Source organism: Elephantulus edwardii, unplaced genomic scaffold (genome assembly GCF_000299155.1).
Source record: "Elephantulus edwardii isolate Elephantulus edwardi_28Jun2011 unplaced genomic scaffold, EleEdw1.0 scaffold00306, whole genome shotgun sequence".
Taxonomy (NCBI): domain Eukaryota; kingdom Metazoa; phylum Chordata; class Mammalia; order Macroscelidea; family Macroscelididae; genus Elephantulus; species Elephantulus edwardii.
Window position 1 is genome coordinate 2,133,647 of NW_006400056.1, and position 24,898 is coordinate 2,158,544.

The 24,898-nt window shown below is 41.3% G+C and overlaps 2 protein-coding genes and 1 pseudogene across 2 annotated transcripts in view; all 3 read left to right on the forward strand.

Annotated features, from left to right (window-relative positions):
- ZFYVE20 (zinc finger, FYVE domain containing 20) overlaps nucleotides 1–6,751 on the forward strand; it is a 43,009-nt gene extending 36,258 nt beyond the window's left edge. Inside the window, exons 10-11 of the mRNA XM_006901052.1 lie at nucleotides 5,236–5,340; nucleotides 5,600–6,751. Coding sequence (XP_006901114.1) covers nucleotides 5,236–5,340; nucleotides 5,600–6,751 — 1,257 coding nt within the window. The remainder of the gene's footprint in view (nucleotides 1–5,235; nucleotides 5,341–5,599) is intronic.
- An 11,121-nt stretch (nucleotides 6,752–17,872) lies between these two features.
- On the forward strand, nucleotides 17,873–18,577 carry LOC102845276 (annotated as a pseudogene).
- A 1,051-nt stretch (nucleotides 18,578–19,628) lies between these two features.
- Nucleotides 19,629–24,898, forward strand: part of MRPS25 (mitochondrial ribosomal protein S25) — a 16,128-nt gene continuing 10,858 nt past the window's right edge. Inside the window, exons 1-2 of the mRNA XM_006901053.1 lie at nucleotides 19,629–19,765; nucleotides 23,451–23,557. Of these exons, the coding sequence (XP_006901115.1) occupies nucleotides 19,632–19,765; nucleotides 23,451–23,557 (241 nt within the window). The 5' untranslated portion in view covers nucleotides 19,629–19,631. The remainder of the gene's footprint in view (nucleotides 19,766–23,450; nucleotides 23,558–24,898) is intronic.

The following is a 24,898-nucleotide window of genomic DNA, read 5'->3' on the forward strand; positions in this document are numbered from 1 at the left end:
AAATGAGTGACGAGTTTAAAAAAATAAATAAAAAAAATATATTACCAATGTATTGTTCCATATTTAGAGAAAAATCTGGATTCCAGAAAACAGCAAATCTACTTTTAATCCCATATCCCCGGTATAGCCACTTATCATTTGGTATATTCTGTGTTTTTCCCAAATGCATTTTTTTTAGTATGCATTAGTTACATTTAGCAGAGATTTACAGATTTATGTCTCCTTTTTTTCCTTAGATGGTCTGATCATTGTTGTTTGAATGGCTGTAGGATACTGCCTTGACTGTATTTGCTCTCTTTTAGTTGGGTGTTTGATGGAGTTGACAGGTTCTGATTTTTACTTGGAAGCTTTACTATGCTGGGAATACTTTGACATAGCCTTTATCCAGAGCAACTCTTCCTGGGACACTGATTAGGAAGAAATGACTGGTGGTTAAGAAGCATGTTAAAGCTAAGTAGTTAAATCTGAGTTGTATCTTTTTACCACTGAAGACTGTTTTTGAAAGAACCGCAGGTCACCATGCCTGGGGCTTCTGATTGGGTTCTAATAGCTAGAATCCTGTTGGATTAGTTTCCTAACACTGTATTGGAGAAATGAAGGCTTTTCTCCTTTTGATTAGCAATTATATTTAATAATAATAAATAATTTTGTGTGATTTTAATGTAAGTTTATAAAGCAAACTTCCATTCAATCATTAGTATACATTTTGTTCTATGACATTAATTATAATACACTGTAATTATACTCTTTCTGATGCCTCCCTATAATTCCTGTTTTCAATGGTCTTTATCATATCCCTTCCTGCCTTCTGAATTTTTTCCTTGGGCGAGTGGTGCCCTTTTTAATATTGTATGATTGATTGTTCTAAGAAGTTAGTATCTTATGGTATTATTGTTCATGTTACATTATTGTCTCCTGCTGCTTAGCTGAAAGTTGAGCCACAGAGGTGAATTTTGTCCCAGGTTCAAAGGGTGACTGAGCACCACAGCTTCAAGGATTCTGCCAGTCACTGTTAGATCAATAAACCTTTCCATTTTCACATTTTTTAGTTTTCTTCTATTTTTATTAACCCTCATTCTGTCCAGGGTCTTCTGCTATGGTCCTTCTGAGAGCAGTCAGCAGGGAGAGCTGTGCACCATTTAGTTCTTCTGATCTCAGGGTCACAGAGGTTGACGCTCACTTGGTCTGTTAGTCTTTTGGCCTAATTTTTTCTATGCATCTTTGCTTTTCTTTCTTTTCATTTGTTCCAGACTGGAAGAGGTCATTTCCTGTACCTTGCTGCTTGCAAGCTTGGCCTGGGTCAGCTGCTAACCAGAGTGTGATACGGAAGTCTTTGTGGATTATATAATGCCAGTTGACCTTGATGTTCCCAGAAACTATGGTCCTGATGTCCTAGGACCAGTAACTCATTGCATCAGGGTGTTTGTTTTTGACTAGAAAGTTAACTTTGCTCCTGTTGGTGCCCATACATGGATACATTTACAGCATATACTAAGGTGAATGTAAAAATAACATCTGCCAGACTTGTGTATTGTCATGGGTATAGTCCCTCCATATTAGTTCATCTTACCTGTTTTCTTATGTATCCACCTATAGATTATTATTACCGATAATTGAGTATTATGTATGTAATAATATTTACCTTTGTTGAATATTTCTCTTATACATCTCTTCATGTCTTCCATATCTTTAGTGATTTTGTGCTGATCATCCTCTTACTGTGTATTACCTTCCCCTTCACTCACCTGACTATGTCTTTTATCTATTTGGGGAATTCTGGTGGTGCACTCCTTAGAGAGTTCTGCTATTATCCAAAGGCTGCACATCTCTGGTAGTTTGAATCTTTCAGTGGTTCCTTGGGAAAAAAGTGGGACAATTTCTTTACTTTATGATTTATAGCCTTGGAAACTTGCAGCTAATGATTATGAGGATTTCTTCAAGTGTTTGTTGGCCATCTAAATGCTTTCTTTGGTGAAGTATGTCGTTAGTCTTTTTGGTTTTAATGTTGGTGTTTTTTATCAGTTTTACAGATGAGGCCCTTGGATATGTCATTGCCAAATATTTTTTCTCCAATCTATATATCTATAATCTATCTCTTACTCTTTTAGAGAATTCTTTTTTTTTACATTTTTTAATTATTAATTTCGATGAACATTTACAGAGATTGTGGATTTCCATTCATTCATTGTTGCACTTTTCTCCCTGCCCACCCCACCCCCACGCCCAGTTTGCTCTTCTTTAAAAGCAAAAGAAAAACTCCTTCACTGGAATTCTTTTGATGCACATAAGAATTTGATTTTAGGAAGGGTTTATTTCCCTACTTTATCTGCTACCATTTACGTATTTTGGATTATATATGGTAGTTTGTGCTATACATTAGAGCTCCTAAATTTGCCTAGTTTTTCTTGGATAATCCTTGTAGTTTTAGGCTTTATATTCAGGTCTTTGAGTTCGCTTTTATGTGTGGTGTGAAGTATAGATTTTGTCTCATTTTTCTGCAAATAGAAATCCATTTGCGAGCACCATTTGCTAGAGAAATTGTCTTAATGGATTTCAGCTCTTTGTGTGTTTGTGTGTGTGTGTGTGTACCATCCAATCAGATTTGACTGGCACAGGAGGAGATTGTCCCTCCTTCTCCAGCAGAGCATCTGGTGGATTTGAACCACACACCTCGGGGGTTGCAGTGCAGCTTCTTGCCACTAGGCCACCAGAGCTCCCTTGGATATCAGCTCTTTGTCATAGGTCAGCTGTTCATAGGGAGACAGATTTAATTCTGGTTTCATAGTTTTGTTCCATTGGTTAATGTGCCTGTCGGTATATTTGTACTAGGCTGTTTTGACTCCCAAGTCTATGTAATAGGTTCTGAGATCAGAAAGTATGAGGCCTCCTGCTTTGTTCTTCCTCAGTAATGCTTTTCTTTTCTCTTCTTTCCTTACATCTCTGCCCTTTCTGTATAAAGTTGGTGATAGTATTTTTCATCTGTTTGAAGAATGATTATGGACTCTGGTTCATTTTATCTATAGATTGCATTCAGTATTGATTGCATAGACATTTTAACAATGTTGAGTCTTCCTGTCCGTGAGCATGCTATATTCTTCCATTTATGCGATTACCTTTTGGGGTTTTTTTAAGTAATGTTTTGTGGATTTCTTTGTATAGGTCTTTTATATCTCTGGTTAGAGTTATTGTTGATTTTAATTTTTTGGGTGGCTGTTGTAGATGATTACAGTTTATAGCTTCAGAAACCCAATACAGAGTCACTGTGAGTAGGAACCAACTCCTCAACAGGTTTGAGAGTTTTTAAAAACTGAAAATGGTATTGTTTTCCTTACTTCCTTTTTAGAGTTCTGTTTCTTAACATAGAAAAATGACTGGTTTTTTTATATATTGATCTTGGATCTTCCCACTTTGTAGAATCATTTTAAATATCAGTGATTTTCTTGCTGAGTCTTTGAGATATGCTGTATCATCTGCAAAAAGAGACATTTTTATTTCTTTGCCATTGTGGATGCCTTTTATTTCCCCCTTTTTGTCTTATATCTCTGGCTAGAAATTCCAGTACAATTTTATTAATTCTTTCAAAGAACTTTTTTCTGTTTCATTCCTTTCTGCTCCGATTTTTATTGTTTTCTTCTGGAAACTGTAGTTGTTGGATTATTTGTTTGTTTGTTTTGGCTACTTTCCCCCTAAATGTTGTATTTTTTGTATTAAGATTTTTATTTTGGTTCATTCTTCTTTTTTTAATGTTTGTATTTATTGCTATAAATTGTCCTCTGAATAGCACTTTTGTTGTGCCCCATAAGTTTTTGGTTCAGTTTGTGGGACAATTTTAATTTCCATTTTATTTCTTTACTACCCTTTAGGTTTTAAGCAGGGTTATTTAGTTTCCAGATAATTTCTTTCTTTTCCTTGATCATCCTCTGTTGATTTTTGTGATTTTTATATCATTGTGATCTGAAAAGATACATTTAAGTATTTTTTAAAAATATATTAAAATGGTTAGTTTGTGACCTGAGATGGTCTGTCCTAGAGAATATTCTGTGTGCACTGGGAAAAAGTGTGTCCTGTGGTCTGGCTAAGTGAAATGTTCTAGTTATGTCTGTGAAACTCGGTTAATTGTGTTGTTTAGTTCTTTTGTGTCTGCTGAATTTCTTTCTAGTGCTGTCCTTTATCAAAAGTGGCGTATTAAAGTGTCCTAATAGAGAGTTACCTATTTCTCTTTTCAAGTCTGTTAAAATTTGATTTATGTATTTTGGCACTTGATCACTAGGTATATAGACACTAATTGTTGTTATATCTTCATGTTCACTTGACCCTTTAGTCATTATATCTTATGCTAGTGTCTTCCTTAAAATCTCTTTTATTAGAAGTTAATACTGCTATCCTTGGTCTTTTTATTTCCATTTGCTTTATATATTTCTGTATGCTTTGATTGAATACATTGTGTATTATGCTCTTATTGAGTGTTCTATATATTAATATAATAATTCATATATTAATCCATTCACATTCTGTTTAACTATCAGTTGGTATGATTTTATTCGGCAGTCATTTCTTGAGTACCTACTCTATTAGCCAGTATTCTAGGTATTCAGTCTCCTGCTCTAGCCAAAACCAAAACTCAGCTCTTTGCTGTCGAGCCAGAGCCAACTTGCCACTGACCCCCTAGCAGTTTTGCAGAAGCTATTAAGATTGCCCATCTTTCTTCTGCAGAGCAGCTGATGGGCTTGAACCACCTGTCTTTGGGTTGAAAGTGCAACTCTTTTCTCAGTGGTCCACCAGAGTGTCCTACAGAAAACAAAGAAGACAAACATTTTTGTTCTTGTAAGACTTGCACTCTAGAGGGGATATACTGTACACAGCCAGAGTGCATACTGTGCAAGATGGTGAAGAGGCCAGTGGGGCAGGTGGAGCAACAGGAAGCTGGGGTGGAGGTTTATAAATTCACTTTAGTGGTCACAGAAGAGGACTCACTGAGAAGGTGACCTGTGAGCCAGGTGATATTTGTGCCCAGGATGTCAGATGCTGAAAGTTTCATAAGTAAGAGGCAGAATGACTTGGAAGCTGACTCTCTGGCTTAATTTAAGGAGTCGGCCCTTTCCTGTTGCCATCAATTAACATTAATCCGAGTGTGTAGTGGCTCAGCTGACACAGACTCATCATAGGGCTTAAGGTTGCTTTGCCTTTTTTCCCCTAGAAGGGTGTGAGTGTGAGATGATCTCTGTCTCTCTTTAGGAGAAGTTGCTTGGATTAATGTCACTACCAACCAAAGAAGAATTTGAGGAACTAAAAAAGAGAAGGAAGCAGGACCTGGAGAAAAGGAGGAACCTGGAGAGGCAGGTGAGCGGGAAAAGTAGATGGCCAGGAAAACTCATCCTTGAGTCGACTATGATTTGTTTTCTTTTCTTGTTAAAAATCAGACTCTGCCATCCCCTTTCTCCACCAAAAATATGTATGTGTGTGTGTGTGCGTGTGTGTATAGTTGTAGCAGCGGGTTGTGTTTTTCCTAAGGTAGGAAATTAGCGTCTTCCTGGCATAGGATAAACAGGCAGTCACGGTAGCTCTGCTGTTAGCATGTCACTGTGTTTCTTTTCTTCAGGCCACCATGGAATCCCAGCGGAGGCTGGAGGAAAGACAGAATGACCTGGCGTCTCTTGCTGCCAATGGGGAGGTGGCATCTCTTGGCAGGGGCCCTACCCCCTTGCGGAAGGCTGAGGGCTGGCTCCCACAGTCGGGAGGGCAGGGCCACAGTGAAGAATTGGACCCTCTTCTCCAGCAGATCCACAACATCACGTCCTTCATCAGGCAGGCCAAGGCTGCAGGCCGGGCAGATGAAATGCGCACCCTGCAGGAGAACTTAAAGCAGTTGCAGGATGAGTACGATCAGCAGCAGACAGAAAAGGCCATTGAGCTGTCCCGGAAGCAGGCTGAGGAGGAGGACCTGCAGCGGGAACAGCTGCAGATGCTCCAAGAACGAGAGTGGGAGCGAGAAAGGGAGCAGTTGCAGGCGGCATCCCTGCACACACGGACACGATCCCTGGACTTCCGAGAAGTCAGGCCCTTTCAGCTGGAGCCCAGCAGGGAGCCTCGAGCCCACCTTGCTTATGCTCTGGACCTAGACTCTCCTCTAGTCGAAAGCAACATGGGTCTCAAGACCCCTTCACCTAGCTCAGTGGGAGAGCCCATCAGAGTGTGGTCTGGACCCCCAACCCAGGACTTCTTCCCCCAGAACACCATGTCACAGCAAAAGGAGGTGCCTGCCCCAAACCCCTTCGATGAGGAAGACCTCTCCAGCCCGGCAGGGGAGGTCACTGGTAGCCCTCCTGCTGCAGAGGCTTCCTTCACTCCCTCAGTCCAGATCCCAAAAGAGTACAATCCTTTTGAGGAAGAGGAGGAGGAGGAGGAGGAAGAGGAAGTGGTAGGGAATCCTTTCACTACCCCAGATGGCCCAGCACCTAACCCCTTCGATGAGGGATATGAACAGTCCACTCAGAAAAACTCTGAAACCCCTGTTCCTGGCAACCCCTTTGAGGAGCCTGCCTGTACCAACCCCTTTGAGATGGACAGTGACCGTGAGCCAGAGGGCGAGGAGCCTATTGAGGAGGAGCTCCTCCTCCAGCAGATCGACAACATCAAGGCGTACATCTTTGATGCCAAGCAGTGTGGCCGCCTGGATGAGGTGGAGGTGCTTACGGAGAACCTGCGGGAGCTGAAGCATGCTCTGGCCAAGCAGAAGGGGGCTGCTGACTGATGGGGGCTTGTGGGATTGATGGGGGAGGGAGGTAAGGCGAGAAGCAAGATACCATGGGGTAGGGGAGGCAGTCTGCCGTCTTGTGCTGTGCACTTTAGGTATTTGCACTACACTATTGCAAAGTAGAGCAGGCAGAATCAGAATTTACTTGCTGTTTTCTGGTGTTTAGGGTTTTGGGGTTTTTTTGTTTTTTTAATTGCAAGTTTTACTCTTTGAAGGAACTTTACAATTTTTATTCCCAAGATATAACTAAATGCAGCATTGTTTTGCCTGGGGTAGAAATGGTTGCTCTGCACCTCTTAAGTCAGTCTGTTACTGGTCGTTGGTTATTATGCAGTGTTACCAGGCAGCCTTGCATATGGTCCTTCCTTCCGCTGCAGTGAATAAGACTGGATTCCTTTAAATTCTAGTGGAAGTTTGTCTTCATTAAGGCTGTAGGTTTCCTCTCCACTGTTACACTGTTACACACAAGTGTGTCTTGCTTGTACAATAGAAAAGGAAGGTGTTGCTATCAAAGGATAATTTAAATCACAGAGTCCAATGTTTCTTTTTAAAGAGCATGATGGAGAGATGCAGTTCCCTTCTTTCTCTGTGTAAGATCCTGTTTCTCTATTTTAGGAAAGTGGTTATTGTGAATCTGATCATGAACTTCTAAAATATAGGAATGGCTAACTCTTTGGTTGACAGGAGGTAGTATTTGAGGAAAGAATCTTTGATGAAATTGTCTCTCCTTTGAGAAGCCTTGCTCAGAGCTTTGGCAAAATCATTGATCTGGGCGTCTTTAAAAGGTCCAGCTGATAATTAAGAAATTGATCAAGAAGCTTTTATAGAACAGTGTCAGGAAGAGGGGAAATTTCCTTGGGTTAGAAGAGAAAATTATTTTCAGGACAAGTGGTTCGCCTTCACCCATTGCACGCTGTCCTGTCCTGACCTGGGGCGCTGGTTGGCTGTTTCCTTAGCAGTGTTAACACTAGCTAAGAAACTGAGATGTTTGAAGAAGCACAGCCACAGTGCTTTTATTAGTAAAAGGAGTAAGTAGAAATTATTTACCCTCTCATGACAAAATTATCATCTGCTTTGAATTTTTTGTTGATACCACGCATTTTCAGTAATGGAAGGCATGATGAGATCAAAGCATAATTTAGAGGTAATAGGGATTTTGATGGCATTATGTAGGACACATGTATCCCAGAGGGATTCTTGGGGCAGGGTTGGTGGGATGAGGCCCATATTTTTAGAGTCATGCATTATAGATTCCACCTTGCAGTAGCACATAGCACATACTATAGCCGGGATGGCAACTTCCCAGAAACCCTGACAGTATAAAAAGGTTGGTGGGTGATAGATTTCTCACATTATCACAGAAGAGTTAACTTAGCTCTGGTGCTTTGATTTTTCAAGATAAAACCTTTAACTCTTGTTTGACATCATGATATTCAGGTGTGTTCAGCTTTCAGTATAGGTCCTGCAGTTGTACTCGTTATTAGTGTGCATTTATTGGGCAGTTGTCATTTTATGTCCCTTAACTAACTCTGTATCACCTGTTTTTGGTCACTGGTGCAGGAGCTGACATTGTTTTTATTGCACTGTGATGAAGGCTTCTGTTGCTCTTGGGATTGCCTAACACCATTCACATTTCTTTAGTACCACTGGGCCTCTTGGGTGAATAGAAACTCCTGTGATGTGTGTGGGGTGGGGGGAAAGTGAGAGTGTGGGTGGAGGATGTGTGGAGGACCTCTTTGCATTCAGATTCTGTTCACAAGCAAATGATATGAAGGGGTTACCAGTGCCAGCCAGGTGCCAAGGCTGGTAATGGTCAATGGGTGGTTTTGGGAGCTGATGCTGGCTCGGGCCTCCATGCTTCTGCGGTCCATGCCCTCTGTGCTGTTATTCTGGGGGTTTCCTGGTTGGCTGGCATACTCCTCTGCTCTCAGTTGCCCTTTCTGAATGATTAGGAGTCCCTCTGCCGTGAAGAGCAGGCAGGCAATTCCAAAAGGTCTTTTCTGTCTCTTTTACTTAACTGGTGATTTCTAGTAAGACTAATTCACCAAAAATACCCATTCCCTAGAACTAACTAGAGGTAATGAAGTAATTAAGAACCTTGAGAAATAAACATTCAAGAAACATTTTTTTTTCATACAAGAAACATTCAATAACTATATTTTTTTTAAAAAAAAAAAAACCTCACTAAATATACTAAACCAAAATAAAAACCAGTCTCTGATTCGATTGCTTTTTACCATGGTTGGATTCGTCTGTAGATTCTTAAGCTTCGTTCTTCTGTCTGTACCGTTTGATAAACATAGACACAACAGGATATAAACTTTTCTATCCTTCAGCCATTTTCTGGAGTTCTTACAGGCACAGAGTTGGGTGGACAGGTGAGTTGATGACAAGGAAAAGTGGATCTGTGAGTTGTACACACAGCTTCAAGTTCTGACCTCCTGTGAGTATTGCAAACCTCCTGTGAGTATTGCAGCCATTCTGCAGTACTTCAAAGCAGAGAGCTCCACTCCCTCAGCAGAGGAGCTGGTTCTTGATAAAGTGCTGCTCAGTGTCTCTAATCATCACATACATGAAAGAGATTTTGGGGATCCATGTCATGAATGAAGCTGACTTTTCTTCCTATGCCTTATTTCCCCCACCCAGTAACTCTTAAGAACACTTATACATTGTTACTTGCAGCTCAGTGTTTCTGTGTTGCTCACATAGCAATATACCTCTGAGGCACCATGGCCTTGAGGTAGGCTGGGCAGTGGCAGAGTTAGGTGTTTGTACTCAAAGTGAAAACTCATTCTTTCCTGGACGCTGATAGTGGTAGCAGATTGTCCTGGTCGTCTGACAGTGACTGTCAGTTTGTAGCTTGTTAATTTGCATGCACAATTCTGGGGCCTTGTATTGGAATTTTTTTTTTAACAAAATAAAAATAACAGATGTCAGTGGTTGGGTGTGTATGCTCATGCATTCCCAAGTGCAAATCATCACATTACGTCCTTCCCCTTCTGTCGGAATTGTGGCCATCTTAATGTCAGAAGAGAGTTTGGCTTGGGAGGCAAGATCAAGGTCACTGGGCTCAGAGGAAAAAAGGAAAACATTACCATTGTGTTAAATTGTTGAGTCACTGTGACCCCATGTACTCCACAGCATCTTCTTAGCTGGAATGTTAATGAAAGATGGCTAGACCTTTCCTCCTTGGTAGCGCTGGGCATGTTCAAACCACCAGCCTCTCTTAGTAATTGAGTTTAAACCCGCTACACACCCTAGAGGCCTTTTAGACTTGGACAGGGGATAAACATGGGTCCTAAACCTGCCCTTATCTTCAGTTATTTCTGTAGTATTGGTAAAATAACTCAGTACTGCCCTGCGTTCTACACATTACAAATTTGTCCTGTCAGCAGGCCTGGAAAGCATTTAGGTACTGGTAGATGTGGTAACTGGTTAAAAGAAGTAGTCTGACGACTTTATGGACATTCACAGTGGTAGAATGATGGTACTTTGGTCTGTCTGTCTCACTTCTTCCTATGGAGCAAGGAAAGTCTAGGTCAGTGTTAGAGGAGTATTTGAGCATTGTCTGGGCACAAAAGTAGAGGCAGAAGAGAGCACTGGGTGGGGAACAAGGTTGAGTAAGAGTGGCTGGATTTCTGAGAGTCACATCACTTACGCCTTTGAAACAGAGACTGCCTCAGGATCCATGTGGTGTACTAAGCCGAAGGGGTACTATTTAGTGCTTACTGTGGAACACTGTCTCCCTGAGTCAGAGTTGACGGCAGTGTGTTTGACTTTGGTGGCTAAGGCAGAATGAGATCAATAACTCTTCTCACTTGCCTGGGTCTTACGCCTGAGTTATTGATCTCACTTATTCCTCCCTGCAGCCCCAGTTTACAGATGTGGGAAATGAGTGGGTGAAGTTAAACCTGGCTCAGCCTTATGCCACTGGGATTCCAGCCCAAGCTGTCTGACTCAAAGCATGAGCTCTCCCAGCCTGCCTTGCATGTGGACATTCACATTTCCAGCATAAGAAGTAATGCATTACCAATATTAATTGCCTCTTTGTGGACTTGAAAGAGTAAAAGCTCTTCTGCCTAAAACTTTTGTAGCACAACTTTAAACAGAATGGATGTCTTGTTTTAAAGCAGACAGAGTTTGGAAGTTGTCACCCTCAACAAGAAAAAGCTGAAAAAACTGAAAATTGGTGCCCTTTCTTGGACCCAACAGGGAACTGAGATAACAGGACAAACCACCACCCTGAATTGCAGAGAGGTAGGCCCAGAATGTGAAAGGTGAGATTTACTTGACCGTAGCAAAAGCTGTGGAGCCATAAACTGGTGGTCATTGTTAAGTGCTGTCAGGTACAACTCATAGTGGCCCAATGAACAGCAGATCTGAACCCTGTCCCATCCTGCATCATCCTTAACATCCCTGACACACTTGAGCCCATTACCGCAGATAATAACAGTCCATCTCATGGGTGCCATCAGATCAGTTCCAAGAGCTTTACAGCAGAATGAAGAGCTGCTAAGACATGTGCTATCATCACATTGTACGAGCCATTGTTACAGACACTGTGGCGTTACATGTCGCTGAGTACTTTCCTGTCTTTGTTACTCTCCACCAAGCATGATGACCTCCTTCAGAGATTGGTCCCACCTGATTACATGCCCAAAGTACACAAGGTGAAGTTTCTCTATCTTCTCTTGTAAAGAACAATCTGTTCTTCCAAGCTAGATTTGTTCATTCTTCAGAAAATGCATACTATAGTAAATATTCACCAATACCATAATTCAAAGACATAAATTATTTGGTCTTCCATGTTCATTATCCAGCTTTCACGTGCATATGGTAATTGAAAAGACTATGGCTTAAAAGAAAATGCCATGGCTTCGGGGGGGGGGGGTGTCAGCCACACTTTGGTCTTCAAAGTGACATTTTTCCTTTTTGACATTTTAAAGAGATCTTTTGCAACATGTTTGCCCAGTGAAATATATTTCTTGGCTTCTGTTTCCATGTGTGTTGATTGTGCACCAGTGAAATGAAATCTGTTTTCTCAAATTATCATGATGTTGCTTATTGATCCAGTTGTGAGGATTTTTTTTCTTTATATCTTCTTCAGTTTTATCTAAGTCTTACTTTTCACTAACAAGGTTGTATCATCTGCCTATCACAGGTTATTAATGTGCCTTCCTCCAATCATCACACCATGTTCTTCACGTAGTCCATTTCTCAGATGGTTTGCTCTGCATATCGATCGAACAACTTACTTAAATGACAGTTTTGATTAAAGGTTAAATATGAACTACCATGAAAGTAGGGAACTCCTGGGTCCATAGTAAGGAACTCTGAGGAGCCCCACACTTTAATGAGTGTTACCTCCAGGAATACCCCATCTGACTTCCCTGGTGAGGACCTGAGAAAAGCCTCCCTGGGACAGTAAAGGGAAGGGGAATATTGATTGTTATCATTGAGCCGGCTTCAGTTAACAGAGACCCTGTATGTAACAGAATCTAACATTGTTTGGTCCTGCTCCATCTTTATGATCATCTGTATGTTCAAGTCCATTGTTGTCACTATTGTGCCAGTTTATCTCACTAAATATTTTCTTGGTTTTGCTGACCCTTAAGGAAAGATAGGCAGCCCCAGGGTCTCGTGATGAGGAGTTGTGTTGCCAAGCCAAAGGCAGGCAGCTCCTATCCACCAGCTGATTCAAGGGAGAAGGATGGTCAGTCTCCTCCAATGCACCTTACAGGCTCTGAAAACTTGCTGGAGTGTCAGCTTTGAGTTGGTTCCGTCTTGACAGCCATGAGCCTGTGCTCTGACACATAATGCCTTTCTCTAGTGATTGGTCTTTCCTAATGTTGTGCCCAAAGTAGATGAGCCAAAGTCTCACCATCCTCACTTCTAAAAAGTATTATGGTTATGTTTCTTCTTAGACCAATTTGTTCGTTATTCTGGCAGTGTGATTCAGAATTTGAGTGCATCAATTCTTTTTTTCATTGCCAAGCTTTTACTTTATTTTGTGATTTAAGTGCATTTGCTAAGCAAATTAATTTTCCATTCCACTATTTATACGTTTTGTTTTACAGCATTAATTGCAGTACTTAAAATATAACCGCACTCTTCCTACTGTGATTCCCTGTGATTCTTGTTTCCCTCAATCCTTCTATTCTGCCTCATCCTGTGTACTATGCTTTATCCTTGGGCAAATGCTGCTCTTTTGGCCTTGTATGTTAGTTATTCTAAAGAGTGAGTCCTTCCCTAGTGTTACTGTTCACGTAAAGATCTACCTATTGTTTGACTGGAAGTCAAGCCACAGAGGTGAGTTTGTTCCGAGTTTGGTGACTCAGGACCATTGTCTCAGGTGTTCAGCCAGTCTGCTGGACCAGTAAGCCTGGTCATTTTTATGGTTTTGAGTTTTGTTACATTCCCCCCCCACCCCCATTCTATCTAGGGCCTTCTTTTAGAGAGGTCAGCGATTGTAGCCAGTACCTTCTGGTTCTCCTGGTCTCTGGGCCATGGGAGTAGAGCTTCATGTGGTCCATTACTCCTTTGAACTAGACTGAACTAAACTGCTGGCCTGTTTACATGGTTGCTTTGCTTCCCTCTCCTTTGTGCCAGGCAGGGAGGGACCAACAGCAGCACTTAGGTGGCTGCTTGCAATCCTTTTGAACCCCAGTCACCAAAGTAGTTATGTAGAGCATAATATTCATTGACTATGTTATGTCAGTTTGTCCCCCAGGACCAGACCAGAGTCCCCAGGTCCAGCAAGTCATTCCTTCTGGGTGTTTGGTTATGCTGAAGAAGTTTATATGGATTTGCGCACAGGTGGCTGTGAGAGATAGATGATAGATAGATAGATAGATGATAGATAGATAGATAGATAGATAGATAGATAGATAGATCAATATGGATATATTTACAGCATATGTTAATTAGACGCATGAGTGGTAAAACTTCATCTCATGCACTTTGAGCATGTTGTCAAGAAAAAGGCAACATGCTGGGAAAGGTGTAGGGTCAGAGAAAAAGAAGACACTAAAAAATGACAATAAAAACAAAACAAGATGAACTGACATAGAGACTAACAATGGGTTCAATTATATCAGTGATGTGAGGATGGTACAGGATAGTTCAAGGTACAGATTTATTGTTCATGGGCTCTGAGTCATAGTGGACTCAGTGGCACCTAACAACAACAATATGAATGCAGAAGTGTCATCTCTCAAACTTATGGTCATGAAGGTCCTTTTCATTGGTCCATATTTGTTGATCCTGCCTTTCTGCCTAAATAATCATTTGAAGATTAATTTTGTTATTGCTGATATTACAGGAATATTGTTACTGTTGATTGCCATCGAGTTGAGCACAACTCATAGCCACACTATGAACAAAAGACCTGAAATCCTTCTATAATTGTCATCGTTTCTCAAAATTCATAGTTTCTTTGTTGACTGTATTTCTTGTCCATGTCTTTTTTCCCCTTTAATGTTATTGTGTTGATCATCCCCTTGTTATCTATTTCCTTCTCCTTCACTCTTCTAAATAAGTGTCTTTTATCTATCGAGAGCGCTCTGGTGGAGTAGTCCACAGGGAGTTGTGCTACTAACCCCACAGCCTAGCCTCTCTGGATGTTTGAATCCACTAATGGCTTCTTAGAAGAAAGATGGGAAATCATATTCTGTTCAATTTCATGCCTTAGAAACTCAGTGGAAAGTCACCTATGAGTTGTTTCAACTTTGTATCAATGACTTTTTAATTATCTAGTCACTGCTTTTTACTCCCCAAATCCCTCTCCCATCTGTGCTAAGCATCCAAGAATATTTCTTTCTGTGTATAAATTTTCTTTAGCTTTTTATAATAGTGGACTCATACAATATTTTTCCTTTTGTGACTGATTTATTTCACTCAGCGTAACATCTCTGTGCTCTACTGTTTATAAGGTTTTCTAAAGCCTGTTGTTTCAGAAGTGGGTAGCCAGTCTTTCTTCCTAATTTGCCTTAACCTGGTTTAGTATACCATCTGACAGATAATGACTGTACCCATGATGACAGACAATAAACAAGCAAATCTATACATGTGTAAGCTAGTAAGAGCAGCAACATGCCCAACACTCCCCCAGTACAAGCAACTGACAGACAAGCAATGATAATCATAAGATATAGGAAAAAATGGACATTGTAAAAAATTAAATGGAACACATAAACATGGATATAACTAGGCATTAGCGAGCTGAGATGGACTAGCATTGGCCATTATGAATGCAATAATCATATCATTTTATGGGAATGAAAATTTGAGGAAGAATGGTGATGTGTTCATAGTTAAGAGGACCCTTTCAAGACTGATCTGGAGTACAATGCTGTGAGCAGCAGGATACTATTCATACACATACAAGAAATACCTGTTAATGCAACTATTATTCACACATACGCACCAAGAGCTAAAGCCAAAGAGGAGGAAATTGAGGGTTTCTACCAACTTTTACACTTTGAAATTGACCAAACATGTAATCAGGATGCATTAATTGCATCTTAATTTTGGTGAATTGGTGAATTGGTGACTGGGATGCAAACATTTTAAACAATGAACAAAGAATGGTAGTTAGAAAACATGGATTTTGTGAGAGAAACTAAACTGCAGAACAAATGATTGAGCTTTGTATATTCAAGGGTTTATTCACAAATACTTTATTTTAACTTTTAAAAAAATTTTATTATTTTGTGTGTGTGTGTACCTTCAAATCAGATCTGACTGGTACAGGAGGAGATTGTTCCTCCTTCTCTAGCAAAGCATCTGGTGGATTTGAACCGTGCAGCTGTGGGATTTCAGTACACCTTCTTGCCACTAGGCCACCAGAGCTCACCCGCAAATATTTTTTTTTTTAAGAAACACAAATGGTGACCCCCAAATCAGGACCTTACCTGATGGGAAAACTCATTATCAGCAGTGAAAACCAGTCCAAATGCAGATTGTGAAACAGTCCATCAGTTGCTCCTGTGCAATTACAAATGGAAACGGAATAAAATGCAAACAAGTCCACAAAAATGAAAATAGGACCTTCCTTGAGTCAATCTCATCTGCATTTAAAAATAATCTCAAGAGTAGATTTGAGCAGAGCCTGTCCACTTGTCCACATTTCAGGATGGCTTGCTCCATGGAACCACTGGCAAAGAACTTGAAAAGAATCTTAGAAGAGGAATCTATGGGTATTTTTGGATCTTTTGTTTAATAAAAAGAACACAAGCCAAGATTTCTGAGAAATAAGAAACCAGAAATTTCTCTTAATCTTGGAAATTTATTACAAATCCATTGGACAATTTCAAATGTGTAGAATCAGAGAGCAAGATCAAGACAAATGCCTTAACAGCAAAACTCGAGGGCTCAGCATTCCACTTAAACTTTTGAGACTTTTGAAAAGAAAAACTAGTATATTCATACAATGGAATACTATGCACAACTTGGGAGACCCCGGGGCACATCATACTGAGTGAAGTAGCTGTCACAAAAGGACAAATACTGCATTTGTTGTTATGTGCCATCGAGTCGCTTGCGACTCATGCTGACCCTATGTATAAGAACCCTAAATGCTGTTCTATCCTGTGCCAACCTTGCTGTCTCTGACAAAGTCATTCCCACCACCCCAATCACAGAATTGATCCATCTCATCAAGAGTCTTCCTCTCTCGCACTGTTCCTCTACTCTCCCAAACATGATGTCCCTCTCCAAGGACCAGTCCCTCCTTGCAACATGCCCAAAGTATGTCAGATGAAGCTTCAGAATCCTTCACTCCAAGGAGTGTTCTGGCTTCACCCTCTCTAGGACAAACCTGTTTGTTCTTCTAGCAGTCCATGGTATATTCAGCACTTCTCCAACACCACAGCTCAAAGGCATCAATTCTCTTTCTATCATCCCTATTAACTGTCCAACTCTCCGATGCATATATAGCACGTAATTGTGAAGACTATAGCCCGGATCAGGAGCACCTTAGTCTCCAGCCTGATGTCGTTGCTCTTCAGTACTCATAAGAGGTCCCTCACAGCTGACTTTCCCAATGCAATTCGTCTCTTGATTTCCTGGCTGCTGGTACCAAGAGTGTTGACTGTGGAGCCAAGTAAACTAAAAGTGTTAACTATTCTCAAACTCTTCACCATCCATAGTAATGCTGCCAGTTGGCTCAGTGGTGAGAATCTTTGTTTTCTTGATGTTGAGCTTTAATCAGTGTTGAAGGCTGCAGTCCCTGACCTACAGCAAGTGCATGAGGTCCTCCTCAGTTTCAGCAGGCAGGATTGTGTCATCTACATAATGCAGGTGTTGATGACTCTCCCACCAATCCTGATGCCACATTCCTCCTCATACAGACCAGCATCTCGGATGATCTGTTCGGCATACAGACTGAAAAGGTATGGAGACAAAATCCATCTCTGACAGACCCCCTTCTTGATTTTGAACAATGTAGTGTCTCCTTGTTCTGTTCTGACGATTGCCTCTTGGTCCAAGTATAGGTTTCACATTAGCACAATCAAATGTTCTGGGATTCCCATTCTTCTCAGAGTCAGCCACAGCTTCTTGTGATCCACACAGTCAAAAGCTTTTGCATAATCAATGAAGCAAAGATAGACATTCCTCTAGTACTCTTTGTTTTCTGCCAAGATCCATCTAACATTAGCTATAATATCCCTAGTACCACGACCTCTTCTAAATCCAGCCTGCACATCTGGCAGTTCTCTGTTGACATAACTCCAATCATTTTTGGATAATTTTCATAGCACCACTGTTATAAGCAGGTTTGACATGGGGGGTTGGAAGGAGAACAGGTAGGAGCGAATAGACAATGACCAATGCGTTCAAACAGATCAAAGAAAGAACTGTCTAAAATGAATATATGATTAGGCATTACACTTACAACAACAGCCTAGATTAAGAGGTGTATCATTGCAAAGAGGCCTAGGGGATGGGGTTTGGGAGGAGGCAGGTAATTGTACAACAGTGAATGAATTTAAAACAGTAAACTGGGAGAGTGGGGGAAATGTGCAACAAAGAGTGAATGAAAATCTAACTTTCTAAAAATAAAATTTTGATTAAAAAAACCCGAAAACGAGAAGCGGAGGCGGCACAGAGTACACATGTATGACCTTCTACAGTGAGGTGAAGCAAATAGAGAAGAGAGATTCGGTTTTAATATCCAAAAATCAGATTGAAAGATTGACCCGACCTGTCCTGGTTCCTCCTACTTCAACTTGAACCCTTTTTAGGTTTTTCAGATGGATCTTGAAGTGACAGATGAAGAAATAAAAAAGATATTTCGGCAGTTATCTATCTTGGTGCATCCTGACAAAAATCAAGGTGATGCTGACCGAGCAGAAAAGGCCTTTGAAGCTGTGGACAAAGCTTACAAGTTGCTACTGGGTCAGGAACATAAGGCGTCGGCCCTGTATGTAATTCAGGCAGGAAAAGAATACGTGGAACACACTGTAAAAGAGCAAAAAAAAAATCAGTTAAAGAAGGAAGAGACATCTACAAATGTGGAAGAAGATGATCCTGAGCTGTTCAAACAGGCAGTATACAAACAGACCATGAAAACTCTTTGCTGAACTGGATATTAAAACAAGGAGAAGCCAAAGAGATGCATGAAAGGAAGCCACAAAAGGAAGATGAGATTGAAGCCAAGAAAAAGCCAAACGAGGGAGGGAATGGCAGAAAAACTTTGAGGAAAGTCGAGATGATCGTGTGGATAGCTGGCGAAATTTCCAAGCAAACACAAAAGGCAAGAAAGAGAAGAAAAATCGAACTTTCCTGAGACCACCAAAAATAAAAATGGAGCAGCGTGAATGACCCCTTGGGGTCACAGTTACGGAACCTTCCTCCAACTGCTTCCTTCTTCTGCCTCCTGCTTTGAAGGACTCATTCTTTCCTCCCCAGTATAGAGTAATATTTACTTTTTAGTCCATTTTGTTTCAATACAGTTTAATATCAAATCAGAGCAATTTTTTTGTTTTTACATTGAAATGAGGGGATCGGTTTTAAAAAAATAAAAGACCTTCCCCACTCCCCATACTACAAGCAACAAGGATAGGAAGTTGCCACCTTGGTGCACCTTCTGTTCACACAGCCTGTAACTTAATGTTTTGTACTTCACTGCAATGGTGATGGTTAGAACTTTGTGCATCGTTTATGGAAATCATCCAATTAAACACGTTGCTTAAAATGGTGTTTCAGTGACTTCTGAGACCAGCCCGGAACACTTAGGAAGCGCTTTTCCTTCAGCTGCTCCTTTGAAGCTGCAGCTCAGATCTGGAAAGCAGTGAAGTCAGGCAGAGCAGTCACTGTTGACAGGCTGCCCCATGGTGTTTGGCTTGTGCCCTCCTAACCTGCTTGACAAATCAACGTGGCATGAGGCTCCAAGGCACACAAACCTATCCACTTTCCAAAGAGCTAGCTGTCCGCTATGCAGTTCTTTGTCCCCCAGCCTGTGTGTATTCAGTAGTAAAATTCTGTATGTGTAATAAATTTTTATACCCACGCCAAAAAAAACACAGATAACAAAATTTCCCCTAAGTATAGCATATACAAGGGCATAAACCACAGACAGAGAAAATATCGGGGAAAGGGAGAGGGGACGGGGAAATCCTCGTTTGTTGAGGCCATAGGAAGATACTTGGGCAGGACACAAAGTCGCTCTGTACAGACTCCAAGGGGTGGGTGGGGTAAAGTGAAAGCACGCACGCTTACTTACCCCAGGACTACAAATCCCAGAATGCTCGGCAGCCAGAGATGTTCATCGGGAAATATCCCGTGAGCCTGAGCGAGAAGGTGAAGTTTAGCGTGAAGCAGCGTGACGGTTCGCTTCTGGGTCTGGTCCATAGGACTTGGTGTTATTGCTGCAGCCATGCCCATGAAGGGCCGCTTTCCCATCCGCCGCACCCTGCAGTACCTGGCCCAGGGTGACGTGATCTTCAAGGAGTCCGTCAAGATCATGACTGTGAATTACAACACAAAAGGGGAGCTGGGCGAGGGCGCAAGGTTAGTCCAAGCCGGTAAGGCTGCCCCGCCGACCTTGCAAACTCTCAGATGTTCTTTATTTTAACAGGCTGGAAACGGCGATTGAGACACAAAGTTGTGTTAGGCGTCTCGTTAATCCTGGGTGTGGTGGGCATGTTTCTCTCGTTACCCCCATTTCACAGAAGAGGAAACTGGAGCAGTTGCTCCACGTCGCGGGCGGGAGGAGCAGGGCAGTGGATGGCGCGAGCCGCGGCCCGCTTGGCCGTGGGACCCTGCTCTGCCTTGTGGTGGTAGAGGTGGAAGGGCAGGTGGCCCTCTTCCTCCTTCGCTGGGATTGGAGAGTGGGCTCTAGCCTCTGTCGTATGCCAGATGAGCGAGTGGTGGGAACGTCTGCCCCTGGGCATTTCCATGAAGAGATCTTCACTGATCTGCACTGAGCTCAGCTCCTGATTGACATCTGTCACGCTAGTTGGCTTTGTCATCTGCCACACGTGGTAACAGCTGTGTCTCAGGGCTGATTGGAAGAAGTTAGGTGATCTTGAGCCAACTCCTAGGAGCCCATGCGACAGGGTAGAATTGTCCCATACGTAATGCCAGCCCTGTGCCTTGTGCCTTTGTGGTGTAGACATCTAGCAGGCCGATTTTGATTTTGATTTAGAGGCCTTCGGTGTTGAGAAATAGTCCTCTTTTGTCTTGGTGATTTATTTCTCTCCGTTTTGATATTTCTTTCTAAAACTACTCTGTGTGCTGCACCTCTTGGATCTTAGAATTTGTCAAATTTTATTTGTGATTTGAATGGAAGCTCATAGAGAATTTGTTTTTTTACATCCTCTTCCTTGCTCATTTTTATTCTTTACTAGTCCCCCATTCCATCCATAATTCCTGTTCGATTGTTAACTGCCAGTACACATAATGTCTGATCATTTAGTTCAGCTTGACCTTCCCTTTACCTCTTCCAGTACACTGTTCATTAGCCATTATTTCCTGCTCTCCCTGCCACCCTTTCCCCAATCCAGCTTATTGTGACAGTGCAGTATTTGTCCTTTTGTGACAGAACTATTTAATTCATAAGGTCCAGTAGACTTATCCATGTTGTGTAAGTTTCACAAGTTTGTCATTATTTTTCAGTGCTGCGTAATAACTGCATTGTGTGAGAGACCCACAGTTTATTAATTTGGCTGCTCCCATCTCTTTGCAATTGTGAATAATGCTACAGTAAAGATGAGTGGCATATATCTGTTTGTATCACAGCTCTAAATTCTATCTTTACAGGATTTATTCCCAGTACTGAAGTAGCTGGATCAAATGGTATTAATATTTCCATCTTTTTGAGGAAAAATGCTTTCCATAGATTTTTGTACCATTTTACATTCTCACCAGTAGTGTATGAAATTTCTAATCTGTGCATCCTCACCAACATTTGTTGTTTGCAGTCATGTTGAATTTTATTATTGCTGGGGTGAGATGGTATCTTACTGGTGTTTTATTTGCATCTCTCTTAATAGTCTGCTGTCAGAGACCTCTCCAAAGTATTGAAGAGCAATGATGTCAGTCTAGAGATTAAGGTGCATCTGATACAGGCCATGGTCTTTGCAATTACTTGCTATTCATCAGAGAGCTGGACAGTGACAAGGGATGAAATAAGGAGAGTTGATGCCTTGAGCTGTAGTGCTGGAGAAAAGTATTGAATATATTATGGACTGCTAGGAGAACAAACAAGTTTGTCTTGGAGAGGGTGAAGCCAGGCTGCTCTTTGGAGGCAAGGATTCTGAAGCTTTGTCTGACATACTTTGGGCATGTTGCAAGGTGGGATCAGTCCTTGGAGAGGGACATCATGTTTGGGAGGGTAGAGGGACCGTGTAGGAGAGAAAGACCCTCAATGAGATAGATTGATTCAGTCACTGGGATAATGGGGATGGGCGTTTTGGAGACAATAAGATTGGCATGGGATAGGGAAGGGCTTAGGACTGTTGTACGTAGGGGCGCTATGAGTCGCAGGCTACTTGATGGCACATAACAACATTAGTCAGGGACCTCTCTAGAGTACTGGAAGTGCAACAGTGTCAGTTTGGAGATTAAGGTGCGCCTGATCCAGGCCATAGTCTTCACAGTTACTTGCTATGGATCAGAAAGCTGGACAGGGATTAAGGATGACAGAAGGAGAATTGATGCCTTTGAGCTGTGGTGCTGGAGAAGAGTATTGAATATATCATAGACTGCTAGGAGAACAAACAGATTCATCCTGGAGAGGGTGTAACCAGGCTGCACCTTGGAAGCAAGGATTCTGAAGCTCCATCTGACATATTTTGGGCATGTTGCAAGGTGGGACCAGTGCTTGGAAAGGGACATTATGCTTGGGAAGGTAAAGGGACAGTGCAGGAGGGGAAGACCCTGGATGAGATGGATTAACTCAGTGACTTGGGGTAATGAGGGTGAGTATGTTAGAGACAATGAGGTCAGCTCAGGATGGGGCAGGGTTCAGAGCTGTTGTACATAGAATTGCTTTGAGTTGCAAGTGACTTGATGGCACATATCAACAATAGCTAGTTCTATTGGCCTTGTAGTAAGAAACAGCACTGCAATCCCAAAGGCATGTGGTTTGAATCCACCAGCTTCTCAGCAAGAGATGAGCAATCTCCTCCTGTGTGATTAATTGCTTTTGATAACCTTCTAGAGAGTCAGCTATGGGTTAGTTCTGACTCGAAGGTACAAAACAACAGTGATACCTAGTTATCTACATGTGTTTGGCTTTGAATATTGTTTATTGAAGAGTCATCATCTCTTGTGCCCATTTTGTTATTGGCTTGCTTTTCTTTTTCTTGTTGAGGTGCTGGAGTCTCTAATTTTTAGATATGAGTTCCTAAATTTAGTCTCCATTGCCAGATATGTCATTGCCAAGTATTTTATAAAACTTTTTACCCAATTGGAGTTTTTTGATGCACACAGGATTTGATTTTTAGAAGGTCCCATTCATGGTTTTATCTTCTCTAGGTTTAGATTTTTTTTTATTGTGTTTTAAAATCTATTCATGCCATAAATTATGGCTTAAGTTTGTTCCTGTATTCTTTCTGATGACCTTTATAGGTGAGGTGGCAAAATTGACCAGTTACCACATTAGAATTTTACAATGTGGAAACTATTGAATACTATCACATGCAAGCAAAATTGTGCTGAAGATTGTCCAGAAATGGTTAGAACAGTAGTACATTGACAAAGAACTGCCAGAAATATAAATCAGATTTAGAAGGGCTGTGGCACTAGAAGTATCATTGCTGATGTTAGCTAGATCTTCTTGGCTGAAAGCAGAGTGTACCAGAAATATGACCACTTTTGTTTGGTGGAGTTTTTTGGGAGGGTTTACTTGTGTTTTATCGACCATGCAAAGACATTTATGACTGTGTGGATTACAATAGATTATGGCTAACATTAAGAAGAATGGGACTCTCTGAGCACTTAATTGTGCTCTTGTGAACAGCTCAGGGGCTGTTGTTAGAACAGAGCAAGGGAACACTGTGTGGTTCAAAATCAGCGAATATACTCATGGGTTTTTGGAACTGTTTTTCTCTACCTTTTTTAAGGATTAGGGACCTGTCTTTAATAATCTGATGAAAAATTCTGGACTTTCTCCTCCCCAAAAAAACACACATGTGCACAAAATTTAGGCTAAACATACATTTTCACAGGCCTAATTTCTTTCCTTTTGCAGGAAATTTGTGTTTTTCAATATACCTCAAATCCAATATAAAAACCCTTGGGTGCAGATCATGCTGTTTAAAAACATGACACCATCTCCCTTCCTGCGGTTCTACTTAGGTGAGTAAGTGGGGCCTCCCTGAACACTCATACCTGGGAGTGTGCTTATTTCAGTCAGGGGGCTTATTCTGAAGGCCACATTTCTTGGCCCAGGTCTCTACTGAATCATCCTGACTGAACAAGTAATTTTCCTATTTATTTCTCTCGTGGGAGTCCTGGGGGCACAGTCCTGAGGGAGTTGCTCTGCTTACTCAAATGCCGAGCCTGTCGGTTTGAATCCGTCAGCAAATTCTGAGTGTGAAAGAATGGCAGTCTCCTCCAGTGTGATTTACAGCCTCAGAAACCCACTGGCGTCAGCTGTGAATCAGTTCTGATTCGGTGGCACTAAGTGGGAGTTTATTTCTCAAGTGGATTCAAAACATCTGCCTTATACAGTTATAAGAATTAAATGAACTATATAGATGGGAAAATGTTTCAGGAGACAAAATTCTGTGTTTTCACTCATTCAGCAAATATTAAGCATATGTCTCTAGGAATCAGGCTGTTTTAGGTTCTTGAGGGTCAAGGATCCAAACAAAGGCTTCTGCTTTTATAGAGATTATATAGTAACAGAAGACATAGAAGGAAAACTAACAGGATGGTTTAGAAGGGAAGTGGTATTTTAAAAAAGAAAAACAGAGCAAGGAAAGGGGGATGAAGAGAAGGGTGGTGGCATGCTAATTTTGTGCTGATTTTTTAAATTTAGTGAGGTATAATTTACATATGTTTTTTACATATGTACTGGTTTATTTAGATCTTAATTGTATGGTTAAGTTTGATGAGTTTTCATAGTTGCATTCCCCTGTGTAACCACTTTTTTGATGATGGAACAGACCTTTCTTTCACTGCAGAATGTTCCTTAGTGCTACTTTTTAATGAAATTGCCATTTCCTAAAAAGCTACTACAGATATGATGATTTTCACCACAGATTAATGTTTTGGCTTTACAGTTTCATATAAATCTCTGTTGTCTACTTCTATGTCTGGCTTCTCTCACCTGTAATGCTCTTCAGATTCACCCATTTGTATGGATCAGTAGTTTACTGTGTTGTATGGTTACCTGTTGGGTACTTGATACCCTACTTGATCTGCAACGCCAGCAGGCTCTTAGTAAGTCTATAAGAGTTGATTTAATCTATTCACATGTTCAGCAGCTCATGTGTTTGGAATCACAGAAGCCAAGGAAGCTTCACTTATAAGTTATTAGATGGGAGAAAGATGTGAAGGGAGGGGGTAGAAGTGGATGGGTATCCTGGTGGATGGTGGAGCAGGGAAATAAGTGGGTAAAGACGCGTGTGAGAAAGGCAGGGACAACACTGACACTAAAGTTAACTCCACAATAAGGGACATACCTTTAACTTG